The sequence below is a fragment of the Vicugna pacos genome, chromosome 17 (assembly GCF_048564905.1).
Source record: "Vicugna pacos chromosome 17, VicPac4, whole genome shotgun sequence".
NCBI lineage: Eukaryota > Metazoa > Chordata > Mammalia > Artiodactyla > Camelidae > Vicugna > Vicugna pacos.
The window spans coordinates 28,582,657-28,610,341 of NC_133003.1; the positions used below are offsets into that span (position 1 = coordinate 28,582,657).

Here is a 27,685-nt window from a genome sequence, read left to right on the forward strand (position 1 = left end):
TCCACTTTAGACTGTGTCTCTGAAAAATCATGGATCTTTTAAAAAAATACATACATATGTAGTTGTCAGTTTTAATAATGCGTATGCTGTAGCACCATTATCACGCAGTGGTTCCTGTTGATGCTTGATTATTTCATAGCCTGGATCTCCAACTCTGTAATAGTGGTCTTAGATATTTCTCATAGGCCGGGTTCCCCTGTTTGTAGAAAGAAGTACATTATTAAGACAGACTATTTCTGCCAGGATTAATGACTTTTACTTTCAAATTAAGTTTTTAGTTTCAAAAAAGCAGCATTACATAAGATTCTTAATTTTAAAAATTATTTTTAAAATTCATTTTGTATGAACATATGGACAAACATTTTTTTCCAAAGGGCATCCTTCCTTTTCTTATGCAGATTTAAAATTGTGGATGCAGGTGGCCAATTAAAAAAAAAACACAGCTTATCATTTGCTTTTGGGTTTTTACACAAATAAAAGGCTTGACACTGTGAGGCTCTTTTAAATTAAACGTATTAACCACAAAGCAAGGAACCAGAAGGTAGAATCAAGTAAGCAATATTCTATGTGGGAATAGGTTATCCCCATTAATCTCTAAGATGATGTCTTGATTTCTTCACAGCTCTGCCCTCGTCTCTTATAGTATTAACTTGTTTGTTTACTTTTTTGCCTGTCTAGGCTAAAACTAAGCTCCTTAAAGACAGTCTATAACTTTTGTTTTCCACTCTGTCCTTAGTACCTGGAATAGTTTCTGGCATAAATAATATGCCCAATAAATATTTGCTGAGTGAATGAATGGATCAGTAGATGCGTTTAACACATCTAGCAACTACTTGGGCAAATTTATACAACAGAATGATGGGGGGAAAATGGGATTCTTATTTTGAAATTATCCTTGTTGTTTCCTCCACTGCTTGTGTCTGTAGGGAATCACTTAGATAAGAGTTCACGTGGGGAAGTGGAGCAGCCTTTTGCAGTTTATTTAGAAGAAAGTGGCTTGAAATGGCATCCAAATCAGGAAAAAAGCCAAGGGAAAAAAAAAAAAGCAGATACTATGGTGAGAGTGAACCATGGAAGAGCATCACCCTGCCTGGGGATAAAGCTCAACACTTAACCTGCCCCAGACAGAAGAGAGACTCTTAGGACTCTAGGACGTTTAACGTGGCATGGCACTTTTCTCTTGGTGGAAATGTCAGTGAACTATATTCCCATTTATACTTCTGTGTCTAGAAGGCATGTTTCAGCACAGCTTTTGTTTTAATTTATTTGAAGTACCTGTGATGTTCCTTTTTCTGCTAGTGCAAATGAGGGAAAATGTTTCTTATTACAGTTTCAAAATCATCTACAGCAGGTAAGAAAAATACGCTTTGAGAGTACTATCTTCAAAGTGTAAAAAAAATCTTCAGGGTCACTTACAATCTCACATTCCTAAATCACTGTGCATGAAAGAGCCACATTGCTGTACCTGTCACCTCACTGGCAAGGTAATGTCAGCTAGGATCGAGTGAGTTTGCAGCATTATGTATGCAGCAGGGTCCTTGTCCCACTATGTAGGTCACAACCATGTTCATTTATCCTGTAAACGCAGAATACCTAGTGCGTGACAGACTCTGGAGTTAGGAAGATGAAGACGCCATCCTGGCTCACGGGGGCAGCAGATAGGGAAGAGAGAAGAGTGAATGGGATGCGGTGCATCAGCATTTTACCAAGTCTGTTGAGTTGTGGGGCAGTCCTGCCCCTCATTTAGACAAGCCTGCCCTCATATAGTGTCCAGATTAAATTCTTTCAAGATGAGGATTAGAAACAAAATGAAAAACAAGAAAGCCCTTATGTTCTTTAGTGAAGAAGAACCAGGAGAACGCATGTTTCTTTGTCTTGCTAGGAAAACAGGTTTGAGCTAGATAGGTCGGCGTTTCCTGACGGGGCGACAGCAGGGTAGGTTTTTATCTGGAGCACCAAAGGGCATGCGTGTTAGACCATTGGGGCTAATCCGGAGTGAGAGGACTGCTGCAGCTCTTGGCCAGGATTTAAATGTCAGAAAGTAGATCTAATCATTAGAGGAAGTAACGCACTAGAAGTAGCTAAAACTGTACTAAGCAGTCGATGGATCATACCTTCTTTAGGTAAGCTCTTTATATTTGCTTGTTGAGTTAAAAGGATGCCTTCCTAAAAGCAGGGAAGGACCAGAATGGATCTGCCTTCTGACAACCATCTTGGGGGTAACTGGTTGTGCTGCAGCTTCAGATAATCTTGTTAAGTTAAGCTACGAGGTATGACAGAATGGAGAATGTTAAGAGCAAGTCTGACAGCCTGCTTAGTGTGAATGAAAGCCTGAGAGCTGCCAATGTGATGAGGTGTTAAGACACCTTTTCTGAAATTTGACTGAAGAGGTAAAGTGAGCTTCACCATCTGAATAACATGTTTGCATTACAGAGCTTAACCTGTTGTGTATCTGTAGACTACCTTGGCTTTGATCATCTGTATCAAATCTCCTATTAAGTGTTGGTGCCCCAAATTCTAAATACAGGGTTTACGTCTTACTCCAGTTGATGTGGTCAGTGATGTTCACAGCGTTTCACAGCAGAGTCTGGGACCCTGGCCCTCCCCCTTCTGTTAATGAGTTCTGGTATGCTCTCCTAGGACATCTGGGATCTTTTCACCACAGCCCTTGTGATTGTCATTTATTTGTCTTTCCTGGGCTGTTGATGGCAGTGCATTGGCCTTCTTTTTTTTCCTGGGTGGGATTATGTTCCTCAGAGTGAAGAGACAGGAGGCATCTCCAGTTGGCAGTGAGGGCTGACAGACACCCTCCCACCCCCTAAACTTCTTATCACCCCTGCATGCTTGGTTTTTCAATACAAAACTGAGAGTTAAAAGGCTAAAAATGAAACAGCTAAATCAGTGCGATGATTTATCATCTTGTTTTTGTTACTTAAAAGCCAGTTTGCCACTGTGTCTCCACCCTTGGGTATGTCAGCCGTGATTGAGAGCTTGGGCCTTCCTCCCCATTCCCTTTACCAGATTCTGAGCCGTGCATTTTGCTGATTACAGTCCAGACTCGGAGTTCCTGCCGGGCCACATCCCTGCTCCTGGTTTCTTTTATGTATTCTCACAATATCTTAAATAGACATGCTATGCCAAGCCATTGCTAGCTTAATAGGCATCAATTAAAATGGGAAAACGTGGAGGTGTACACACTGCCTGTTCTCTGCTTTCTTACATAATTTATAATGTGTTCTATTCAACTACCTGAGTATTGGTTGGTGTCTTCTGAGCCCAGTGGAACAGACGTTCATAGACATTTCCATCGTAACAGCCAAGTGCTGAATTTAAACACTGATCGGTGTAGTCAAAAGCATCAGTTAACAAGATAGCATCCTTCCTGAGAGAGAAAAAAAATAGTGTGTGAATATTTTAGATTGCTCTTATGAAGCTGATTAATCTGGGATGGTCAATAACCACACCTAATTACAAGTTGCATCATACTCCACTTTTTGAACAACTTTATTTTTTTAAAGTTTTTGTTTTTGATCAGTTACATAGGCACAGTATAAAGAGTCAAATAGTTCTTTAAGGCTTGTGATTTAAAACCAGCATATCCCTGTCTCTCGCCTCTGTTTCTTCCCCTCATCCCCAGAAGCAATTGGTTTTAGTCTTTTAGCTGATATTTTTGGAATTTACCTGGATGCCTCTAAATGTCTTGATAGTATTGCTACTTCTTGATTATTCCATCTTAGATATTACCTGTTAACTCTCTGTTACACAAAACACGGATTTATTTTAGTATCCCTCTCCTCACCCCTACCTATCACCCCTCTCCCCATCCCTCAACCTCTGCTTCCTCCCATGGCCTTCCTGCCTCCCAATATAATTATAGTTTTGGCCAGACTAATGTTCAGTGCTTATGTCATTATGACTGTATGTATCCTGTCTACTATTAGGCCTTTCTGTATTCTGTTCACAGCTGAGCCCTGTCCCCACCGCATCTCTCCTGTGACAGTGATCTCTCTTCAACCCTTCTGTCATAATTCTTAGTGACTTCAGTGTCTGTGCGGTTGCACCTCTAAAATATGGTTTCTCAGTTCCTGAATCTTCTCCCCTGTTGACCTTGCTCTGCAGCCTCCCTCTGTCGCTGTCTGCCAAGATCACACACCGGGACTCGTCATCCACGTCTGCAGTCTCACCATAGTCTCAGCCATGTGCTTTTCACCGTCTGCCTTCCTAGTTTATTCCCTCTGCGATTCTGACCTCTGTAGTTGTTATTTTCTCTTTCAGGCAACAAAGTGTGTTTTATTTTAATCTCTGTTATTTTCTCTTTCAGGCAACAAAGTGTGTTTTATTTTAATCTATTGAAAGCAATATTAAAAAAATAGATCACATTCTTCCCTTTTTTAGCAGAGGATATAAGGCATAATGTGTGATGGTTTATACTCTTCCCTAACCCTCCTTTCACAAAGCATTTGAGGTGAATGGGATACTCACCTATTTTAATCCTTCCTGGATGGCACTTCATCATTGTTAGGAAAGAATTTTCCTATAGGGCTTATAATTCTTGGACCCTACTGGCACCTGCTACCTATTTAAAGTCCCTCATCTCCTTTGTGGTCTCACTTCCCTCCTTATCCATCTGAAATTCCATAGTTTATTATATTCACTACCTCCAAATTATTCATCAGTTTTTCTTGCTTTGTCATACTTGTTTAGCAAAGCCCCATCCCTCGCTGTCTCCAGTTTCACAGACTTCGTACCACACTTTTGTAGTTCTGTATGGCTAGAAAAACCAATACTGGCTGCTGTGATAAGGGCTCGGGAAGGTCTTTATTGCTGCCTCGCAGTCATGTTACATTGCTTTAATCCATTTGCTCCTTCATTCTCTTATGTGAGTATCTCACAGCTTCTCTTTAATCCTCAGATCTACACTACCCAGCTCCTCCTCTCTCTTAACTAGATGACTTCGCGTCCTATTTCACTGATAAAACAAGCAGTAAGAGAATTTCCACAAGTTCCCACCCATACATTTAAACATAGAGGGTTTCCTCTCTTAGTACAGGTAAACTGTCCAGTCCAGGTCCCCAGCTCAGGCCAGTCCCTCCTTGTCCACGAGGTGCCCTCCCCTCTTGCCTAGTAGTGAACAATGTTCCAGAAGGCCTCCTACCTTTCCCCTACAACGTCAGAATCCCCCTCTGCTGGATCATTTCCATCAGTGTATGAACATGCTATCATTTCTTCCGTTGAAAAACAATCATTTGACTCTATTTCCCTCTCCATCTGTGCTGTATCTTGGTTCCCCTTTGTGACATAACTCCTTCAAAGTGTTAGGCTTGTTTGTGCCTGCTGTTTCTAGTTCTCCTCTGCCTGTTCTCCTCAACTACATCCGTTGAAGTTTTCACTTCCACCACTGCACTGAAAGAGCTCTTGTCAGGGTCATTTCTTCATCAGTTTTGGAGGGTCCTGAGACTCAGTACTTGGGCTTCTGTTCCTACACTTGTCCTTTGTGATATTGTCCTCATGGCTTTAAATCCCAGCCCTATGCCAGTGACTTCTGAATTTATCCCTCCAGTCTCACCTGCTTACTAACATCTCACTTGATCTCTAACAGGCTCTTCAAACTTGATAATGTTCAAAACCACACTCCTGATCTTACAGACCTCCTGGCCCTCCTGTAGTCTCTCCCATTTATAGTAAATGGCAACTGTGTCCTGGCCAAAAACCAGAACTCATCTCTGCCTCTTACATTCCATATCTAATCTGTCAGCAAATCTTGTCCCAAACTTCGGCCACTTCCTACCACCTCCAGTTCGGTCTCCATGGTCCAGTCCACCAGCACCTCTCACTAGTCTCCCTGCTTTTCACCCTCGTACCCATCCCCGGTCAATTCCTAATACGGCAGCTGGAGTGATCCTTTAGAAATACATGTCACATTACCTCAGATTGTGTCTATCCTATGTCCAAAACCCTCCATACAGTAAAAGCCAAAATCTTCAATCTTTGCAAAGATCTGCACCCCCTCCCCTGGCCCTCCCAGTGCACCCTTAACTCTCTGACCTCTGCTCCCGTTCTGCACCTCAGTCATGCCGCTCCAGCTGCTGCGGCCTCCCCTCTGTGTTCTCTGGACGGTCGTGCCAGGCACGCTCTGGCCTCCAGCACTTGTACTTCTCCTTTGCCTGGAATGCGCTTTTCCCAGCCAACCGCATGGCTCCTCTCACCTCCCCGCCTTCCAAGCTTTCCTCAGATCTCACCCTCCCTGGGAGGCCTTCTCTGACCTATTTAAAATTCCAGTCCCCCGACCCCACCCCCAGCATTCCTGATCTGCTTTTCCTGCTAACCTTTCCTTCATAGCGTTTATGATCACTTCACACACTAGATGTTTGACTTGTTTGTGTGTGTGTGTGTGTGTCTCCTCTCCTCTGGTCTGTAAGCATCTCTAAGCCTTTTCAGCCCATATCCTTCATATCCTTCATTTGGGGAGTATTTTATTGAATTATTTTATTAATGGTTTGCTCCCTTCTGTTTCCTCTGTCTTCTTTTTCTAGACCTGTTCATCAGAGGATGGACAGGTAGGATTAGTGCTCTTGTTTTTATCTTTTCTCTCCAATTTTTGTCGTCTTGTCATTTTGCTTTCTTTCAGTCCTTCAACTGAGTTTTTCATCTTCACTATCGTTAATTTCATACAGCTCTTTTTTTTTTGGTCTCTGAATATTACTTTTTAAGAAATGACATTCTTATTTTGTAGTTGCCATATCTCCTCTTTAACTCTGAGGATATTACTGATCTTTTAAAGTTTGCTTCTCTCTGAAGAGTCTCTTGTATCCTTCAAGTTGCCTCATTCTTGCTTATTTTGGTCTCCTTTATGTCAGGGGCTTTCCTCATGTGTCTGGTGATCCCTGAGCGATCATAGCTTAGAGTGGGGTATTAACTAGCTGATTAGAAGCCTGACTGTTCTTGTCAATGTGGGGTTCACTATAGGGTGAATTGGGTAGACCACTAGGGGACCCCTGGCATCAGTGTCTTTACTTCTCTCCCCCTTGGGCTGGTCACATTCTCTAGAGAAGGATCATGTCATCTTGTTGAAGGACACTAGCCTGGCCGCCAATTTTCTAGGAACCAATGAAAAAAGAGGGCTGGGGGAGAGAGCTGTCAACGTTTGGCCTCCAAACATTTATTCAGGCTCCCTTTTTTCGTAGGGTAGCCTGATATGCCTCATCCTCAGCTATGCCTGATATTTCCTAGTCCACAGACCCTCTGAGTACCCTTCTGCCAGGGAGCAATCAGGGAAAGTTTCAAAACTACTCGAGAGAAGGACGGAACTGGAGATTCACCTCCTTCTGAAATAGACTTTCAACCCATCCTGTCAGTTTTACGTTCACCCCCATGGTCAGAGGTACATGGTGCTGCTAGTTCTTGAGGTTCTTTGGTGGCACTTGGTTGCTTTTTGGCTTTTCCCGCTTGTGGTTTATGATTCAGTTTATTCAGTTCTGCTAAGTCACTGTCCTTCTACTTCCAAATTTTGTCTTTCATCTCCTGTTCTCTTCTTCTTTGTGTATTTATGCCTTTTAAAACTTTTTAATCAATTTACTGATGTTTTAGAGTTTCAGATGGGAGCAAAAGTAAATGCATATGTTCAACCTGCATCTTTACCTGGAAGTCCTCCAACTGATATTTTATGACCATTTAAACAACTAAAAAACTGTTTGGGCCAGTTAATTACCATAACACAAAAAGCTGGTTCTTAGTGTCACTTAGAATAGTGTGCCATCCTTCATTTGTCATCTCAGAAATCTGAGGGTGATACTGAATGATCAGGCAGGGAATTGTGACATAAAACTGTTAAAAGCATGGAGTCTATTACATACCTAATTACCCTGTAGTAGTAGGAAGGTTACTTAGGAACCATAATGTGAATAAATCAATTTGTGGGTTTGATGCATGCATAAACTGTCTATTTGTGTCAGTGCTGTCTGTCTTGTCTTGAGTTACAAGTCTCTGGAGACAAGGCAAGCACTTAGCAGTGCTGTTGCAGTTAGAAGAACGTCATGCTTATACGTACTAAGGTGATCTGTTGTGTTTCCTCATCACTGTGAATCAAGTCTAGAACATTGTTTTTGTATGCTTTTGAATGCCAAGCATTTCAGAAAGTTAGATACAGTTGGGCTTGAACTGTGCATCTAGAACATTGTTTTTGTATGCTTTTGAATGCCAAGCATTTCAGAAAGTTAGATACAGTTGGGCTTGAACTGTGCAGTACTCAATTATGCTATTAATGGTTCCCACCACTAGATTCTCTGTATTAGGGAAAGTTTTTAATGCCTGGGGTGTAATTGTATCAAATATATTTTTGACAATTTTTGAAGATTTAATTGAACAAACATTTACTGCCCATCAACTGCCTGCAGGGTGCTTGTGTGGAGTCATATGTAACATGTTGCATATTGTTAGAAATAAAAGGAATTTAGTCTAGTTTTTTTAAAAAACTTTGTTATGAATATCTTATTTTGAAAAATTCAAATCTTTCCCTTTTTATTCTCTCAGTCTTGATAATGTGAACTATTGGAAGTTTTAGGGGGAAAGTTGTAGACACATGTATTATCCTCTCCCCCCCCCCCAACATACACAACAGGCATCATATTTTGCTCAGAAAATGTTATGTTCTCAAGTTAGCTCATTTTCCATCTTGTGGACAATGGTGGCTGATTTGCATTGTTTTAATTTCTATTTCTTCCAGTACCCTGGTCATGTCAGGGCTTTGGTTTTATATGTTTTTAAAGTGATTATTTAAATTATATTTAAAGTAACAGAAGGAAAGTTTTGCATTAGTATATCATGACCCTAAGCTGTACTGAATTATGCTGTACTTAAAAATTATTTGTATTATTGTTTTATAAATCAGTATATGAATTACTAGGTTAAAAAATTAATTTTGAAGCTGAGGGGGAACTAAAGGGAGTGTAGTCAATTTAGTAAGAGTAGAATTTGCTTAAGCACATTCAACAGAGGCAAGGGTATGTTTGAAATAAACAGTAGCCCAACTTTCACTTTCACATACAGTTTTAAGAGCACATGCTCTGGGGCAGACAGGTCCTGCATTGTGCTCAGCCCTTCCCTGGGCTCAGTGACCTAGACCCTAAGCCTGAATTTCCTCCCCAGTAAAATGGGGTGATAACAATATCCACTTCAGAAGACTGCAAGGTTTAAATGAGATGATGTATGTAAAAGCTTTTGGCATAGAGTCTGTAACAAATAAGTGTTCCTTAAGTATTAGCTATAATCAAATCTCATTAATATTATTAATATATATTAATATGTAGTATGCTTCATTTTATTAATATGTTCTTTAGACACTATTCCTATTTCCTTGACAGTGTTGAAGAGTTCAATTGAAGTAGGTAATTTATTCTTAAGCATTTTTAGTTCTAATTTTTCCCCTTTTTTCTTTCATTAACCATAGTGCTTTGTGTTGGTGCACTGATGCTAGGATGTAATGATGCTCTCCAGGGCTGTTGTTGCTTTTGCCAGACCCCATTTAGCAAGGTTTTGGAGCTTGAAGTGAACAGAGGGTTTAGGGTGAGAGTTGGCCACTCACCGGATGAGGATGAGCAGGTCCAGGTAGGCTGTTCTCGCCACATCTATTTGGGCACCAGATAGGAAGCCATCATAGAGAAAGTCGCCCGTGTTAGTCAGAATGCCATGTAAAGCATAGAGATCACAGAGGCGTTTGAGCACCTGCTGAATTGCTGGTTCATTTTCTAGTTTCTCCAGAGCTTCTGTAAAAGTCTTCACAGTGACATAGTAGCAGTGTGCCTACAAAGACACAAAGATGCATTAGTCTCTGATTTCTGAATCCAGAAGTCATCCTGGGGGCTTGGCAAGACTGCTGGAATGAGCTTGCTGTGGTCATCTGTTTCCCAGCAGGCTGACAAACAGCCGCCTTTTCTCCTAGTTCACTGTGCCTCTGAGCCTTTTTGACGGGTGTGTGTGTGTGTACACGTACGTGTGTACGTACTTGCTTGCACATGTGCTAGGGGCTGGTGGGCTCTAGAAGTTGGCCCTAGTTTCCTTGTGTTGCTTAGGGCAGTTTCAAATAAGTTTGAAAGTAGAGAGAAAGAATACCAGGAGGATTGGAGGCTGGCCTGGGGACAGCCTCTTTTCTCAAAAAAAACACCATGTTTCTCAAGAAAACAGCTATTTATTATCTGCTGTGTTCAAGGCAGTGGTGTGTGTTTGTGTATGTGTGTGCACCTTGGAGTGAGAAAGTAGGGGTTCAAGATACACATGAAATTTATCCCAGCCAGAGGGTAAAACTCCTTGAGGTAAGCAAGCTGTGCTATTATTTAGACCAAATGCAACAGTCAGGCTTTGTTGGTGGTTAAAATAATACGCTGATGTTGGTTGGTAAGTGACCACTGCCCCCCCTCTGCCAGCCAGAGGGACTCCCTTCTCACACAGTCCAGCAACTGAGGATTAATGACTGATCCGGCAGGAGGTTTTCCAGACCCTGCTTCCCTTAGGCCTGAAGTCTTTTCTGATTGGTCAGTGCCCCGGCCCTACTGGTTATTAAGTATTTTGAGTAATCCCCGTCTCCCTAAGACAAATGCACATTATCTTTATCTGGTAGGATATATGAGTTCTGTTGAGGGGAGAGAGAAAAGGAGAGCATATAAAACAGGTCTTCTCAAATTTTTAGGGGGATACAGATTACCTGGGGATCTTGTCAAAATGCAGATTTGGGGAGAACTCCCCAGTAACGCCCATACTGCTGGTAGTGACTTGCCAGGCTTAGACAACTTGCCAGGTTGTCCCAAGGGGTCAAGGGAGTTTACCCAGGGGGACAAGGAGTCGGGGAAAGGCCATCCTGGGCAGGGGAGCAGCACCTGCACAGGGCTGTACTTTCAGGAGGCGGCAGCGGTTTAATGAGGCTGCATCCCCACGGAAAGGTGAGGTGATGACGGGCAACTCTGAAAGTTAGGGTGGACTGGCATGGGGACCTAGGTCAGTGAAGGGCTGTGAATGACACGGTTGGGGTTTTACTCTGTGCAGGCCAAGGAGCCACCAAAGTCTTCAACAGACCAATGACCTGATGAAGTTTCTCACTTAGAGAGGATCTGCCTTTCCCAGGAGGCCTTAAGCGCAGGTGCCAATAGCACCTTTTTGCCACCTGGACCTGGGGTGCTCACAGCCATGCTGGGTTTGCACCATTTGGATGTGGAAAAGAAGTGGATGTGCTCTGCTGCCCCTGGTCAAACAGCCCCTGGTGCTCAAACTGGACTCAGTTTGGCAAACCTGGAGACTCACTTTTTTCATTTAGGCCCTGTTTCCCTGTTCTAACGCGAGGGCCACATCCCCAAATTCTCAGGATTGGAGTGATGAAGAGCTGCCCGAGGGCTTGGGTCTCCGCCTTGCAAAGCAGGAGGAGGACCAGAGACAGAAACTGACCTCTTCCTTTATGGAGAGGCTGAACCAAACCTTGGCACCATGCTCTGAACGTAGTGAACTTTATTTACTTTGTGTGTGTGTTGGTTTCAGTCCTGCCTCCTGTCTTATTTGGGGTTGGGGATGGGATGTGTAGCATTTATATGCTAGGTGCCCCTTTAAGTTTTACATGTGTTAACTCATTTAATCTTCATTATCCTTCAAGGTGGGTACTGTTATTAGCTCCACTTTGCAGATGAGACTGGGGCATTGAGAGATTAAGTTCTTTGCCCAAGGTCACTGGTAAGTGGGTACTAAGTGATCTGCCTCCTGGTTAAGTCTGTACTGTTAACCACTACCCTGCATTGCCAAAGCCACTGGAGACTGAGGCTAGATTATAATGGGTACCAGCATTTGCTCCAGTGGTTCTAAGGACTGACCTCCTGGGCAGAGCCTGAGATTCTAAGACCAGAGCCCATCAGAGCCTAAAGGGCTCTTCCGTGCCCCTTTACAGTCGGGGAAGTTAAAGCCCAGAGCGGGAAGGACTGCTTGAGGTCACGTGGCAGGTCATGCACAGAGCTGGGACCAGAATATAGGCGAGGGTTCGCTCCTCCTTGTCCACCCTCTGCCTCTGTTCCCCACCTGCCTTGTGTTGCCATCACTCTACCTATACGTTTATGGTTTCCAGATAGAACCCAGTAGGATGCTTGAGATTTCTGTAGAGGAGATGGCCTCCCAGGGCACAAAGACCAGAACGGGCAGATTTCCCTGCCCATTACGACTTTGGAGACTCAGCTTGGGCACCACCGTCCCAGCAAGCCACTCATCCTTAAAACTGCGTTTGTGCACCTCTCCCTCTCAGGGTCGTGTGTGTTAAATGAAGTAACCCTGGCAAGCAGTGTCTGGGCTGTTTGAAGGCAGGTGAATGATGGGTGACTGTGGTTCCTTTTTTGATGTCTGGTGGAGCACAGCCTTGGCTCAGCCTCCTCTGTGCTGGTAGGACGTTTAGCACAACAGGGAGTGCCCCTGCAGTGGACAGGGCAGAATGGTGGCTGGCAAAGTTCAGTACCGTCCCTGGCCATTGTGATAGGAGGTGGCAGGTCACCAGGTGGCGCTCATGCTCAAGCCTGCCTGACTGGCCCTGCCCGGCAGGGGCTGCTGCAAAACACTTCAGGGCTCTCCTGTTCTAAGGCTGCCATTTTCTGGACCTGATGCCTGAGGAGTGAATGGTCACCTTGGTTTCCCAGCTGTAGGTGGGACCAGGATCCCAGCTACCTAAGCTAGAGCTCGGGAGTCATTCTTACCTCTTTCCTGCTCCATTACTCCCTGAAGCCTGTCCCTTCTACTCCCTCAATATCTCTGCATCTACCCACTTCTCTCCATGCCCTCTGCCAAGTTCATGGCCGGGACTACCCTCACCCCTTGGCCAGGCTGCTGCTGCCTGCTCCTCACTGACCTCCAGTCTCCCATCCATTTCTCCCCTTGCAGCCTGTGGGATCCTTGTAGAATGAATATGATTGGTCCACTCTCTTGATATAAACCCTGCGAAGGCTTCCAGTTGCAATGAAAATAAAACCCAGATTTCTCACAATGGTGCAGAAGGTCCCAGGCCTTGCCTGTCTTTCCCCCTCCCTTCCTTTCTCTCCTTGTTTGTCTTCTTCCTTGAGGTCCTCTTTAGGAGGATGTGCATTTCCTCCCAAGTACCATGCCTTTTCTTGCCTCCTCCTTTCACACCTGCTGTTCTCTTTGCTGAGAAACCTTCCTCTCCAAAGCCACAACCTCCACCCCTTGCCTGGCTAATCTCAGCTCATCCTTGCAGTCTTGGCCTGTTATGCCTCCTCAAGGTGAGTAGACATGCACCTGCTCTGGGGTCTCATGGCACCCTGTGTTTCCCCATCACAGTGTTCCCTTGATTGTGGCTATTTATGGGCACTGCTGAGCCCCCAGTGCCCAGCCTGATGCCTGGTGTTGAGTGGGTGCTCATATATTTGCTGACTGTGAATTATGCACAAACACAAAACATAGTGGAAATTGAATCAGACATCTAAAGGATTGGCTCTGGGGCTGAGGGGAGACTTGACCTGCTTTTCTATCTGGGAGGAAATATTTGAACAACCTGAAGCAAATCCAATAACACTGCCTCATTACGTTTTTTCCCTAAGAGCTGCTAGCAAGATTGCTTTGGAGTTAAGTCCTTTAATTAAAATACCCTGGACTAAAGCCTTGGAAGTGAAATGAGGGCAGCCACTGAGTAAGGCTGGGGAATAATGGCAGAGTTCAGATGTTCTCAGCAGGGTAGCCTGCTGGGGGAACAAAACGGGTCCCTTGCAGCTTTAGCTGATGGGCAGCTCACCTTGGCAGCCTGGAGATGTATGACAGTGGTCTGGTTCCATGCCTCGTGCCAGTCCGCCCCAGATTTCATCAGAGTCTGTAAATGATGCGCTGAGTCCTTTATGAGCCTGAAGGCCAAAGAAAAAAGGTTTTGCTTCTTAACTGAGTGGGGAAGAGATTGTTAGCGTTTGGTCCTAGGCTGCCTGTGGTCCTGGAGAAGCGAAAATAATTCCCATTTTGTGACCATTTGTTTGTATTACAAAGCTAAATACTTGATATGCATTATCTCTTTAACCCTTTAAGGGCAGGCATTCCCCATTTACAGTGGGGAAAAACTGAGTCCCAGAGAGCTTAGCTAACTGGTCGAGGGTCACAGAGCTAGTAAAGAGTGGAGCTGTTCTTGACCTCCCAGCTGTAAAATCTCAGGGCCCTGGACAGGTGCCACCCCTCTTCTAATACAGACTCCATCCTGATACCAGTGTTTTCAGGCCATGCAGTTGACTGACTTCCTATAGCCAAGCAAGGAGAGTGGTTTTTCTCTAACGGCCATTGAGGCCTGATGGTCACCCAATCTGCTCCCAGTTGTACCTAAATGACCTTAAAGGAAAAAAAAAAGAGAGAGAGACAGAAAACCAACCCTTGTCCTCCAAACCACAAAATTGATCATTCGTCATTTAGTTAACCTTTATTTTATTTTTTTTTACTCCCTTCCTATCCATTCATGACCCTTGGAATTTGTATGCAGAAGTTTATTAAGCTTACTTTGCTTTGTTACAAAATAGAAGAGCACACGTCACATTGAGTTCTAAGCAGAAAGCAACATGCAGCTGTCCCTCAGTATCTGCGGGGGAACTGGCTCTAGGACCCGCGCAGTTGGCAAAATCGAGATGCTCAAGTCCCTTGTATAAAACGGCATAATATGGCCGGCCCCCCCATCCACGGGCTCTGCATTCGTGGATACGGAGGGCCAACTGTGATGGCATTTTAATTACCCTGAGCAGCCTTATTTCGCCCACCCAACTACTCCAACTGAAATGTCAGTTCTGTGATGCCTGGTTTACTGATAGATGCCTAGTGCCTGGAACAGTGCTTAGCATATTGTAGACACTTTATAAATATTTGTAGAAAAAAGTGAATGAATGTTCCGAGTTGCTTGTGATCTTGAAATGACTACTGACCATCTCTGGGACCATGGGTTGGGGTATCAGACCTCTTATTATATACTGAAACTGGTCTTTCCAGGTTGTTTTTGGTGTGTCAGTTGGGGAGGGGCTCAGAAGGTCTCCTTTCTAGGTAGTTAAATTTCTCCTTCTTTTCCAAGCTGGGTGTCTGGATTTGGCCACGACCTCTCTCTATGCCCAGCCCTTGGCGTGTCTGGATACTCCTGACATCCGGTAGTGCCTGACAGTATTTGCTGAATGACAGAATGGAGGAGTCCTTGGTCTTGTCTGTGTTCCCTGGAGCCTACTAGTCCCTGGAAATAAATTCTCTCTCTTGATATAGACATATTTTTGAAAATTATTTTTAGATTGTGGGGTATTTCAAACATGTGAGTACCGTTGTCCCTATGTGTCCACTGTCTCTGCATCTTCAAATTGAACCAACCAAGGATGGAAAAAATTCCAGAAAGTTCTAAAAAGCAAAAGTCGAATTCTGCACACTGGCAACTATTTACGTATCATTTGCATTGTATTTACAACTATTCACATAACATTTACATTTTGTTAGGTAGTGTAAATAATCTAGAGATGATTTAAAGTATATGGGAGGATGTCTAGGTTACATGCATACACCTACATGTAATATCACAAATATGCAAATATCCCATTTTATATTAAGGATTTGAGCATCCTCAGATTTTGGTATCTAAAGGGGTCTTGGAACCAATCCTCTAGAGATAGATCCCTATTGAGACAACTGTATTGCTTTGTTTCCTGGTATTTACATACTGATACATTTGTAGTATTTCCATATGGGTACGTTCTTTGTATTGCAAATCACAGTAAGAACCTAAAGATTTTAAAAATTCCTTGCACTGGTCAGAGAGGTGATGTGTTTCCACTATCTTGACCAGAATGGGGACGTGACGGTGGTCCATGGCTGATGGGCGTGATTTTCCCTTCTCTCAGTAGGAGCTGAGAGGACTGAGGGGGTTGGGGTAGGGGTGGTTTTTGGAAGAGTGTCCACCAGTGCCCACCCAGCCAATCCCAAAGGCCCTGGTGTGGGAAGGAGTCTGCCCCCGGTTGGGAAGGCTGATCTCTCAGCTCCAGCTTACCTGGTTGCCACGTGTGCCCAGGCCGTGGTGTAGAGCTCTGGGTGGAGGAAGTCGGCAGCCCTTTGGGCTGGGCACCTGGTCTGGTCAGGTGCCGTCAGGTATGCAACAGACTGAGGGAGAGACCTCTGAGATGTGGAGCCTGGGGACTCCTGAGCCTGCAGGTAGATCTTCACCAGAAACCTGGGGGGCAGGGGTACAGGCAGGTGAGGGGGTGGGGAGCTTTGTGGGACAGCCCAGCACCCCTGTCTCCCAGCAGCATGCACTCTTATGCTCCCTGTAGGAGAACCAAGGCCACCCAGGCTCTTCCCCAGGTCCCTGCTGATGGCTGCTTCTCACTTCAAAGCCGAAGTGCATGCCCGGGCTGTAGTGTGCTTCAGAGTGAAACGGCTGCGGCTGGGGCTGCAGAGCTGGGCAGACACTCTCAGCTCCTGAACATAAACCCTTTTGATATCTGAACAGACAATCTTTTCTCTTGGTTAGGATCTTGTGATTCGGGGACTTACGATGAATTGTATGGTGACTGCGGAAATTAAATTTTCTTAGCTGATAAAAGGATAGAGGCAAGGATGAGAACATGAACCGGAGAATCACAGGTGACTCGGCTTCTCCCTTGTGACAGCGCAGTGGTTGTAGCCTGGGTCAGACAGCCCTGGATTTCTGTGCAGCTCCACTGAGACCTATGTGACACTGTAGAAGTTCCTCCATTTCCCTCAGCCTCAGTTTCTCCCTCTCTAGATAAGGATGAGCCACCTCACAGGGGGGCTTGTGAAAACTGAATGCAAATAGGACTTGTAGAGTTCCTGGCACAGTGCAGAGCATAGAGTATCTAATACATGATTTTGTATTCTTTTTGTGATTTGAAAAAAACCCAATAAGTATATATTTTAAAAGCTTTAAGGAAATATTATGTAACATATTGGCCAGTAGTAAGCCCTTTCTCCCTGCATGGAGATGTAGTCGCCCCATCTGGTCACCTGAGCCTGCACGAGGAAGGCCTTGTCAGCCACGAGACCCACAGGCTTAAGAGGGATGAAAAGAAAACACCTGTTGGGAGGAAGTGGAATCAGCCATTTCTCCCTGCCTTTTAGGTTGCAGCCTCCTGGTGCAGACCCTGCACCAAACCTGGGGTACGGCAGTGAACAAGGCAGGTGGACTCCCTGCCCTCAAGGAGCTCCAGGTCACACAAAAAGAGACGCTTTCTGATTGTCATAATGGCTCTGAAGGAAACAGGACAGTGTTGAGTGGGAGGGTTGGACGGGGCTACTCTAGGCGGAGTGGTCACGGAGGGCGTCCGAGGAGGGGTCATTTGAGCTGAGACCTGAAGGGTGAGCAGGAGACAGCTGTACAACAACCTGGGGGCAGAGAGTATCGGGAGGGAAGCGAGCAAGGGAAAGAGAAACGTGTGGCTGGCGGAGGTGAGCAGAGGACAGAGAGGGAGCAGGGGCCAGGTCATAAGGCCGCAGTGTGGACTGTGGCATTTCCCTAAGAGCTGTGGGAGCCATTGAAGAATTTCAAGCAAGGGGAGGATGTGATCTTCTCTAGGTTTTGAAAAGCTCCCTCCGGCTGCCTGTGGAGAAAGGGCTGAGGTGGGGCAGGGTGGAAGCGGCAGGCCAGTGAGGAGATTGATGCTGTTGTCCAGTGAGAGGGATGGCGGCCTGGCTGGGAGCTGCATGGATCTGGGGAGAAGAGGATGGACTGGAGACATGTTGAGGGAGTTGGACAGTCTCCTATCGGCGGTCCCCAGAGTCTGCTCCATCTGTGGGCATTAGAAGGTACTTCAGCTGCGCAGAGCCTGGGGGGGGTCCCTGGGGGCTGGGCAGAGGCCTGGGCCTTACCTGGCCGTCTGCAGGTAGAGCACAGTGTTCTCACCCTCATAGGTGCAGGAGGCTGCCACCCTGGTGACCAGGGAGGGCAGGCCGCTCAGCTTTGAGTAACCGTGTCCACCGCAGGCCCTGCGGCACAGCTCCGCCCCCTGGGCGCAGAAGTCCGTCACCATGGCCTTGGCACCTGCGCTCAGTGCATGAAGCTGTGAGAACAGGAAGGGAGTCAGGTGGCAAAGGGGGGCCCTCCAGCAACAACCATGCTTAGCATTTACGGAGTGCCTACTGTATACTGAGCACAGCTCTGTGAGGTAAGCCCTGTTTCCTCAGCTCACAACTTGATGAGTGAGAAGACTGTGACTCAGGTTATGTGACTCGCCCAAGGTCATACAAAGAGGCAGTCCTGCTGTAGGGGCAAGAAGAACATAGGAACACTGGGCCAATGTCTCCAGGATCTCGGGAAGAGGGTACTTCCTGGATCAGGCTCACCATCATCTAAGAGCTATGGATTTTGCTGGCAAGCAGGGGTTTTGGAGAGCTGGCCTGTGGGAATGGAGGTCCACCATCAACCCACTGCTCTGGGTTGTAGGAGGAGCTGCCAGGCAGCAGACCTGGTTTGAGTTTTTGGTCTTAAAAGCCCTTTCCCATCTTTCAGACTTTCAAGTCCTTGGGTGGAAGATTGTCTCCCTTAACCTTTCTGTGCTTCACTTCCCTCATCTGCAAAATGGATATACAAATGGTGCGTGCTATACAGTTGGAAGGATTAATGAAGCAATGTTTATAAAGCACACGGCCTGGACAGACTAAACCTTAATGTATATGTAAGTCCACAGTCCTTTATCTGAGACCTTAGAGGCCAGATATGTTTTGGAATCAGAATATTGTTTTGAATTTTAGAAAGGTAAAGCAGGGCATTTAAGGTAGATTATATGTAAAACTACTAGAGGAGTCCAGGGCAGCCTTAGAAATTCAATATGTTAATATTTCTGCTGAAAAATGTTTTCGCATGCAGTGGGTAAATCAGGTTAATTCAGGTCAAACTGTGCCACCAAATGAGTTCTAAACGACTTCTGGTTTTCAGACCTTTTTGGGTTTCAAAGTCACACCAGGGGTTGTGCACCTGTGTTGTGTATGCTGTGTATGATTATTTCCTCTAATATGTCTGAAGCTTTCTGGGGGCCAGATGTGGGTGGATTTGTATATTGAGGTACAGTTCACCCAGGGGGCCCTGGGATGTTGGAAGTCGGGGGGGGGGGCGGAGTGAAAGAGCCCATGGGGGCTGCTTCCCAGTGGGAGGACAGTTCCAGTCACCCTCCTCATCCCGCCCACTGCAGGCAGCAGGTACCTCAGGCAGGAGGCTGAAGTCTTTGTCCAAAGTGGAACTGTAGGAGCGATGGAAGAACTCCAGGAGGCTGCTCGCCAGGAAGTGGAACGCATAGGCCGTGGCCAGCTGAGGGAGAAGTTTCTGCTGCTGCGTCTGGTAGTCCAGGACTTTAGCCTCCGGGTCGCTGAGGGAAGATTTAGATAATCGCTACGTGCTACATCTGCCTTCCCATGTCCCTAGTGCCATAAAAGCCTTTAAAATGGACGGTTTTTATAACTCATGGCAAAACTTGACCTGGACTGATGTGAGGGTAGTGATAATCTTAAATTCCCATCTAACGTGAAATCCACACGTTTTGCTGTAGAAATATTGACATGTTTACTTAATGGGTGCTGCCTCTTGTGGAGTAGGTTTACAAAATTACAATATGTGCACTGTATTATCCTGCTAAAATCTGGAAAGTTCTGAATTCCAACATATCTGAAGGATTTCGGTTGAGGGCTTGTGGCCCTGCACCCCAGATGATTTGAACCTTGACCTTTTGCTGTCCAGGTGCAGGTGCTGTGTGCTGGGAAATACGTGGAGCCTAATCAGTAACACTGAGGGTGTGGGTTTGGGTCTGGGGGGGGGTTCCGAGGTGGGGACGGCGCCTGCCTTGTCCGTTGCCGTGTCCTCAGTGCCTGAGGCTCATGCAGCATAGGGGCCTGCAGTAACCGTGGAGGGGACTGATTATTAGCCAGACACAGCCACACACCACAAAACGGATCCAGATGTGGACATGCCACCGTCAGAGGTTGACAGTCACAGCCAGACAGAACCAACCTCAGCTGTGTACAGTCCAATCAGAGTGGCAGCTGGGCTTTTCCAGACACAATCGCTCACATCTGACAGAACAAACTCGGGAGCCACACTCACCCACAGCTTGCTTGGCACCCAGCCATCCCAGACACACTCAGCCGGTCACAGCTGTGCTGGACCCAGCTGGACTAGGACAGACAGACTGAGGCAGAGCTGGTGGTACAGGGCCAAAGACACACAGTCCCACAAAGCCCTGTGCGACCAGACACTGCCAGATAGAGGTGCGCCAGCCAGTCAGCCAGGATCAGAGGGAGCCTGACAGAGACCCGACAGACCAGATGGGGGAGGTCCAGGCAGGTGTGTGTGCAAGGGAGAGTAATGCGTGCTCCCAGCACCCCTCTCTGGAGGAGGGTTGGTGTCAGGCGGCAGGCACTGTGGGACCAAGGTAACCCCGGCTGCGGCAGCTCCTCTGGGCGCCCCTTGCCTGGGCCGGATCCGGGATTGGCGGCGTACGACCGAGTAGCGGATGGCGATGACGCAAGCCTTTTCTAGCATCGGTATGACCTCGCCCAACAGTATGTCCACCCGCGTCACCACCATGGTGAGGTAGTTGGCCTTTGCTGTTCCGAGCTTGATGTAGGTGCCGTCTGGCAAGACCTGGTGGGCCAAGGACAGGCAATGGGTCTGAGCCAAGGCTCCCCAGCCCGCCCCATGCCCAGAACTGCGGGCACCACAGTCCTCGCCTGGAAAAGACATAGTGAACCGCCAGCCAGGATGTTCGCGTTAAAACGGAAACATTGCTGTGCTCCTTGTGAAATAGCTACTGTCTGAGTGGCTCGGTTCACAGCTCCTCTCCTGGGACACCCTGGACCTCCCCACGTGATAATGTCTGGCAAAACGGGGACCTCCAGAATGTCCTCTAGCACTCAGCTGGCGTCTGTTCAGTGACTGGCTGTGTCCAGGCCACACTGTAGGTAAGTATGCATGCCGCCCTCAGCCCACCTGTGCAAAGCGACTCAGCATGTTCTCCCTGGGGATCCGCACGCGGTCCAGTTGCAAGAAGCCATTATCCATGTGGTCAAAGTCCATCTTGGGCCCAATGTCTCCAACAGTGATTCCTAGGAGGAGATGGAGGTGGGTACGTCCTTGGGTTGAGAGCTTGCTGTGTGTCAGGTACCACACAGGCATGCCAACTCATCTAAGCCGCAGAGCGGCCTGTGACATTGGGGTTATTACACCTGTTTGCAGGGGACCATGCTGAGGTCAGGTGCAGAATCTTGCTCACAGTCACCCAGCCAGTTAGCACCAGGTCTAACAGGTACAACTGGGCCCCTCTCTGCCCGAGGGAGACATATCCTAGTTTCTCCCATGGACCTCTGGTGCCCCAAGACTGGAGGCCTGATGGGGTCTGGTAGGGATCTCCTGGCAGGGGTCCTAGAAGAAGCAACAGGGGCTTACCTGGCAGTGGGCTGTGGTCCTGGAGGCTCCGGATGGGCACTATAAAGGCATGCATGCCCTGCCGGGCTCCTGAGCAGATCAGCTGGGCCAGGACCAGGGCATGGGTGGCTGACCGTCCCACTGAGGCAGAGAGGTGAGAGGCTCTGCGTGATCCCCCGTGTACAGAGCAGACAAGCGAACCCTCCCCCATCAAGGCCCTGGATGTGGGCCCAATCTGTGAGGAGGACCATGGGGAAGGGAAGGGCACTCCATGAGATGGGCTGGGGCTTTGTCTGATTTGCCTCATAGGGTGTGGGGTCAGGGGAGGATGCACAGGAGCCTGGAGGGCAAGGGGTGCTTTCCAGGAGAACCACACAGGACAGGGTGTGCAAGGCAGAGGGAACAGGATGCTCAGAAGCTTGAGGACTGGATTGGCTTGGTGGGGCCAGGCACTGGAGGAGGTAGCATCCAGGGCAGCCCAGGGGTGCTTGGTCAGGATACTCCCTGATTCACAAGGCCTTGACTCATCCTTGGAAATAGCTGGAACCATTCATAGAGCTTTAATGACAGTGTCTGGCTCTAGCGTGCACTGGCGGGGAGGGATTTATGGAGACTTGGTGGCTGGAGGTACTGGAGGTCGTGTCTGCAAGTCAGGTTTGTGTAGCAACCAGCCTGCAATACACAGGCAGGATCTCCACAGGCACGGAGGCTCACGGAGGCTGATGAGATCTTGAGGGGACCAAAGCCCTCCACCCCCTCTGGCTGCTCTTCCTTCCAAAGGCAAAGCTTGGCAAAGGCTATGGACGTGAATGAAAACACCCCAAATGGAGCAATCTGGGAAAGCTTGACATCTTTTAAAACTTGGTTTTATCATATTCTTCTGACTGAAGTGTGTGCTGTTGAGTTATTTTCTTTGAAATTGTGGAGGGAGGATTTTTACACCCAAGATGCTGGGGTATGTGTGTCAGAATCTGGGATCAGAACGTGGGTTCCAAATCATGGGGAGATGTGTGCATCGCTGCCCCCACCCCAGCAGATGGGCCCCTGTGGGACCTCAAGTTGTCACTGAACACGAAGAGGAGGAACTACCCTCAAAGAGCTAAACAAATCTAGCAGTGACTTGCAAGAGGCACTGTGAAATAAGCAAGCTTTTTTTCCTATTCTCAAAAACCTATTAATGACTCACTCTGCCATCAACCTAATAATAACGAACACAGATGACTAACGCTGACTAATATCCAGGTGGTCCAGCCCCTGTGCTGGTGCTTTCCAGTCTTTGCAGGACAGGTATACTGCGTCCCTTTTTCCGGTTAAGGAAACCGAGGCTCAGAGAATGAAGTAAAGTGCTTGAGGTCACTGGCTTGGCGGTGGCAGAACCTGGATTTGAACCTGCCTAATTTCAAAGGCTGTTTTCTTTTCTCTGCACTTTGGTCAGTGGACACTGATTCCCACCCCCACCCCCTGCATTGCTCTCTTACTCTGTCCCTCCTCCTCTCTCTCCCTCTCAGTCTTCCTCCTTCTCTGCAGGTCTCTCACATCTCTGTCTCTCTGCTTTAGTTGGACTGCTCACACTCGTTATATATATATTTTCCATATTAGGGTTCACCTAATGTGTCCTCAAGTGCCACAGATGGGTCTTCAGATGTGTATCCTCAAATCGAAGGAAGAGGGCCTTGGGGCTTGGCAAATCCCTGAGACTCTGGGGAGCACAGTCCCAGAGGCCCCCCCGGGGGCCACAGTGGGTGATGTGGCACCAGCGGCCAGGTCGGTGCTGGGGGGGGCCTGAGCCTTTCTGGGTGTCTGGAGCTGGGGAAGGGAGGGACGTTTTCCTCATTGAGGAAAACCAATCCAGACATCAAGAACAGGCTCAGAGGTACGTTAACGGGGAAACACTTTACCGACCATACATTTTATCACTTACACCCAATTGTTACACAGGCATCTTACATGTGCTCTTAGAAGGACTTAAAGCTAACACTGTTTTACCTCATGATATTGTTGCACATCATGAGTAGTTACACTCTGGTGGTGGCAAGCGCTGGCTGGTGGCAAGCTTAATCGTTAACTTGGTTGATGAGAGGAGTGGGGTGGGGGGTGCCTGAGACAAGGCCAGGCGTGTGTGTTGGGTGGGGTGCTGTGTGTGAGAGAGAGGCCTTGACTGTTACCCCCCAGAGTTTGGATTGGTTTCCTCTGCTATTTCACAGTTCCCCCGGGGGCCGCTCAGCCACTCACTGATGAAATTCTTCACATCCCCTCTGTTTTACTGAATGAGAACCTGGGGCTCGGGGGGGGCAACTGACTTGCCTGAGGTCACCAGCCTAGAACAGGGAATCGATCTGAGGTCTGTTGGACATCAAAGTCAGTGCTGTCCACCTTGTTGTCCTTGGGGACAGATGGGGCTGAGGGACGAATGCATACTCACGGCCACCGGGCCACCATTTGATGGCCGTCATCGTGGGACTGTGCACCACAAACTCCTGGGTAGCTGCATCGTAGGTGGCTTCAGTCTCCAGGCCCTGAAGATATGTCCCTGGAAATGAAAGAGGGGTGTTAAACATTGGGCCAGGATGGAAATCTCTCCGGGGGAGCAGCGTCTAGATGGGCCTGGAGCTCCCGGGCACCAGCCCAGTATGGAGTAGGGGGTAGCTCCCAGCTGTAGTCTCCTTTCACCGGTGGGCTGTGCAGGGGACACATGGCCAGCCCATGATAAGGATGGTGGTTGACATTTCCAGAAGGAACGACTTGCTCCGCTGCTAGCTCATAAAATGTGTTCATATAAATTAGAGAAAACCACCTCTTCCTCAGGACCCGTGACTGCCACCTGCTGTAACGTCTTCACACTAAATACACAAATCTGTGACTCCGGAGCTGTGAGGTGCATAACCTGCACACTGCACACAGTAGCCTCTGCTCACCGTGCCCCAGTTCTGTCTGGGCGTATGTTGCAATGATCTGGAACTTGTTGCAGAGTGGGGCCCACTTGGCAATCTGCTCCTCTGAGCCCAGGCTCCTGATGGATTTCAGGAAGATGTTGTGTATACCTAAGGCCAGATCTCCAGAAAGGCTTCTGTTGGGGAGAGAGACAGTGGTTGAACAGCCTATTGGAGACAAGGGCCCAGGGCCCCTCAGGCTGGGGGAGTGAGTGCAGGGGGGAAGGGGAGCTTGCTATCCTGGTTTCCCAACAAGCAGTCCCTATGTTGGGGAAAACAGTCCATGGGCTGGGTTTTCTGGGGGATCCCAGGTGAATTCCTCTCTGGTGGGCTGTCCTGGGATAGAACACCTGTAAGCGTATCCTAACTCACGACTGTCTTCCGACCAACCAAGGCGCTGTGCTAACATCTGAATGTGGAATTTCTTCTTACAGGCGGCTTCATAACGTTCATTTTGGGTCATGAAATAATTATCCTTCAGGCTAAACTCTGGGTCACTGTGGATGATGCTTTCTGCCAGGGACAGAGAAGAGAGGGGTTAGAGTCCTGGGTGAGGTTCCTGGTACCTTCACATCTTCCCATCCACTTGCCTTATGGACTTGGAAAGGAAGTCAAACATTACTGTCATTTCACAGATAAAATGAGTGAGGCCCAGAGGTGGGAAAGTGACTTGCCCAAGTTACACAGCTATTCAGTGGAAGAATAAGGACTAGCATCCAGGCCTTCTGCTGCCTAGGACTCTTCCATAGCCTAGATGGGCTCAGGGAATTTTGACATGTTAAAGATGCCTTCAAGGTCCAAAGGAATGAATCTCTAACAGTGGAATTTTGAGGGCAGAGTTTGTTATTTGGAGGTGGGACTGCTATTGAAGGACTCTTTCTGAGAAAAGCATATTTTTATAAAACAGATGCTCTATTCCCTAGCCTCCTCTTACCAACTTTCCTGCGAAGTGCAGTGTTCTGGGCACCTCCATCAAGGATTTTGGTGAGCTGTTCCACGTCAAAGGACTGCATGTGCCTCTCACTCTGTATGTCAGGGTGCACTTGCTTGCTCCAGGTGTCCCCCAGTGACACTCGGTGCACTGGACTGCCCATTGTAGTCTGGATCTGCCTGGTGTCTGAGAAGAGATACTTCTGGCTTGGCTGCTCTGAGCCTTGGGCGCCCCTAAGATCCTGTGTGCAGGAGGCAATGCTCAGGGCTGGGTGTCAGTCAGGGCCTGCTTTGGAGGAAAGCAACTTCCCTTAAATGCCTGAGTGCCACTCCATCCCCACATTCCTCTCTGTGGACACTTGGCTGTGTACCAGGCACTGTCCAGGGCTGTACGCAGTAACTGCTCACTAAACAGTAGTTCAGTGAACAGTTAGGCAAGATTTTGACAGAGTCTGATCCCAAGACCTGCTCTGCCGCTTCAGTTTGTGTTACAAGCATTGCCTGGGAAGATCCTAGACGGGGTCTGGGCACAGGACACATGCTCTGCCCATGCTGCAGCCCCGCCTAGGGGACTCACTGGGGATCTCCTACATTCCAGGCTTACTCAGCCCACTTCTTGGAGCCTTGAGGGATACTATGGAGCTGAGGAGAGGAAGCCTGCTCTTTGCCTGTGAAGTGTTCCCCTTTGAGCCCGGTGTGAGTCCCGCCAGCCACGGTAGACCCTGCCTCCTACACAGCAAGCCCTCAGCCTCTTAGAAGCCCCTGTTCCACTACTGTAAGGCAACCACCAGGTCTAGTCTGTTCTACTTCTTGAGTCTCTCAGATCCATTGTTCCTTCCATTCCCATGGCTACCACCCAGGCCACCATCATCTCTCACTTGTTCTTAGTGTCTTTCATCTGTTCCCTCGCTGGCTGCCGGCATAAGCTCTTAAACTGCATTCACATTGTTTACCTCACCTACTGGGGATCCGCTCCTTGGTGCCTGCTGTTTGTGGAACAGAGGGCATGCTCTCTGCGCAGCCACCTCCCACCCCACTTGCCCTTTGCCCTGGATCTGCCCACTCCTCCTACCCACGCCTCCTGTCCCTCTCCTCCTGTCCTTTGCCCCCGCTGATTCCCCTGGTGTTCCTAGTGAGCCCCAGCCTCCAGGGCCACCTCATCTAAGAAGCCTTCCTGACGGCCGTGTCCCCTGGGAGAGCCGAGCACCCCTTCAGCGCCCCCCCTGGGTGCTATTGGAGTGGGCAATCAAGCACAATTCCTTACTGACTGGAATGTCCCTCTCCTGAGGCAGTGTGTTGGTTGGGGGGAGGGCAGCTCTGCCTTTTGGGGGTCCTAAGATCCCAGTTTGCAGGAGGCATACTGTAAATCTTTCCTGCAGGTGGCCACTATTTTGATTCCCATTCCTCACCACAACCCTGCAGATCCACTACTGTTGTTACAGCTACAGAGCGGGCAGGAGCCTTGGGAAGGGAGGAGACTTTGTAAGGTCATGCAGCCGCATGTGGCAATTGGGATCCATATGCAGGCTTCCAAGTTGACACCCCCAAGTGGGTGGCAGGGCCGTGGGCTGCTGACAGGGGGCTTGGCATGTTAGAGGGGCTCCCACCATCTGCCGCCTGGATCCTCTCTTCCTGCCCCCTCCTCCCCACACTAACTGCTGCTGCCCCCTCGCCCTGCACATGCCAGGCCCCACCCCCCGCCTCTGCCAGCGCTTGGCCTCTGCCTGGAACACTTTCCCCAGATGGCCTCCTGCCTCGCTTTCTGCCTCCTCAAGTCTTTGATCAGTGTCACCTTCTCAGTGAGGCCCACCTGAGCACCGTCTTTAAAGCCCCAAGCCCCTTCCCCCAGCATTCCCAAGCCCCTCACTCTGGTCTCCTTGTTCTCTTTTCACTCACCCTAACATACAAGATAATTTACTCATTTACTGTGTATGTTTATTGCTGTCTCCACCTACTCAAGAGGGCAGTGGCGCTAACACTTAGCACAGGGCCTGGCTCAGAGGTGGCATCTAGGAAACAGATGTTGAATGGAAAAAAGTAGCACTCAGGGTCATTAGGAGTGGTGGGGAGGGTCCTGCTCTTGGGGGTCTCCCAGTCCCTCCACTGCCCCTTGGCCCGGTTCACCTGACTCACCTCTGTCCTGTGTCTGCACTCTAGGCTTGGTCTGGCCCCTGTAGCCGCAGGCCTAGGCCTCTCAGGGGTGGCCAGGCCCCTTTCTCCTCCCCCAGAGGGGCTGGACCACAGAGTGAAGGCAGTGCCTGGCGGGCTGTCAGCTTCCGGCAGTCCCTGTGCTCTCCTGCCTCCCTCTGGTGGGTGTGACTGTGCAGTGTCCGGACGTTGCTGTGGGCATGTGAAGCCGGGTAGATAGCTTAGCATGAGGCTGGCTGGGCAGCTCAGTGAGTCAGGCCTCTGTCTTTCCCTGCCTATCTGACCC

General features: G+C 48.2%; 1 protein-coding gene across 2 annotated transcripts; it reads right to left on the reverse strand.

Annotated features, from left to right (window-relative positions):
- ACOX2 (acyl-CoA oxidase 2) lies at positions 1-27,443 on the reverse strand. 2 transcript variants are annotated; one of them, XM_015236421.3, is made up of 15 exons: positions 27,385-27,443; positions 25,256-25,438; positions 24,672-24,834; positions 24,307-24,458; positions 23,814-23,921; positions 21,413-21,532; positions 20,957-21,072; positions 20,439-20,611; positions 19,178-19,340; positions 17,848-18,038; positions 16,013-16,192; positions 13,760-13,865; positions 9,581-9,798; positions 3,250-3,382; positions 1-196 (listed from the first exon to the last, which is right to left on the reverse strand). In XM_015236421.3, exons 2-15 carry the CDS (start codon positions 25,413-25,415, stop codon positions 134-136), a joined length of 2,046 nt encoding a protein of 681 aa, XP_015091907.2. In that variant the 5' UTR covers positions 25,416-25,438; positions 27,385-27,443; the 3' UTR covers positions 1-133. The 2 variants fall into 2 exon arrangements, with proteins under 2 accessions (XP_015091907.2, XP_015091911.2); XM_015236425.3 differs by lacking the exon at positions 27,385-27,443 and adding an exon at positions 26,130-26,160.
- Between the last annotated feature and the right edge of the window lie 242 nt (positions 27,444-27,685).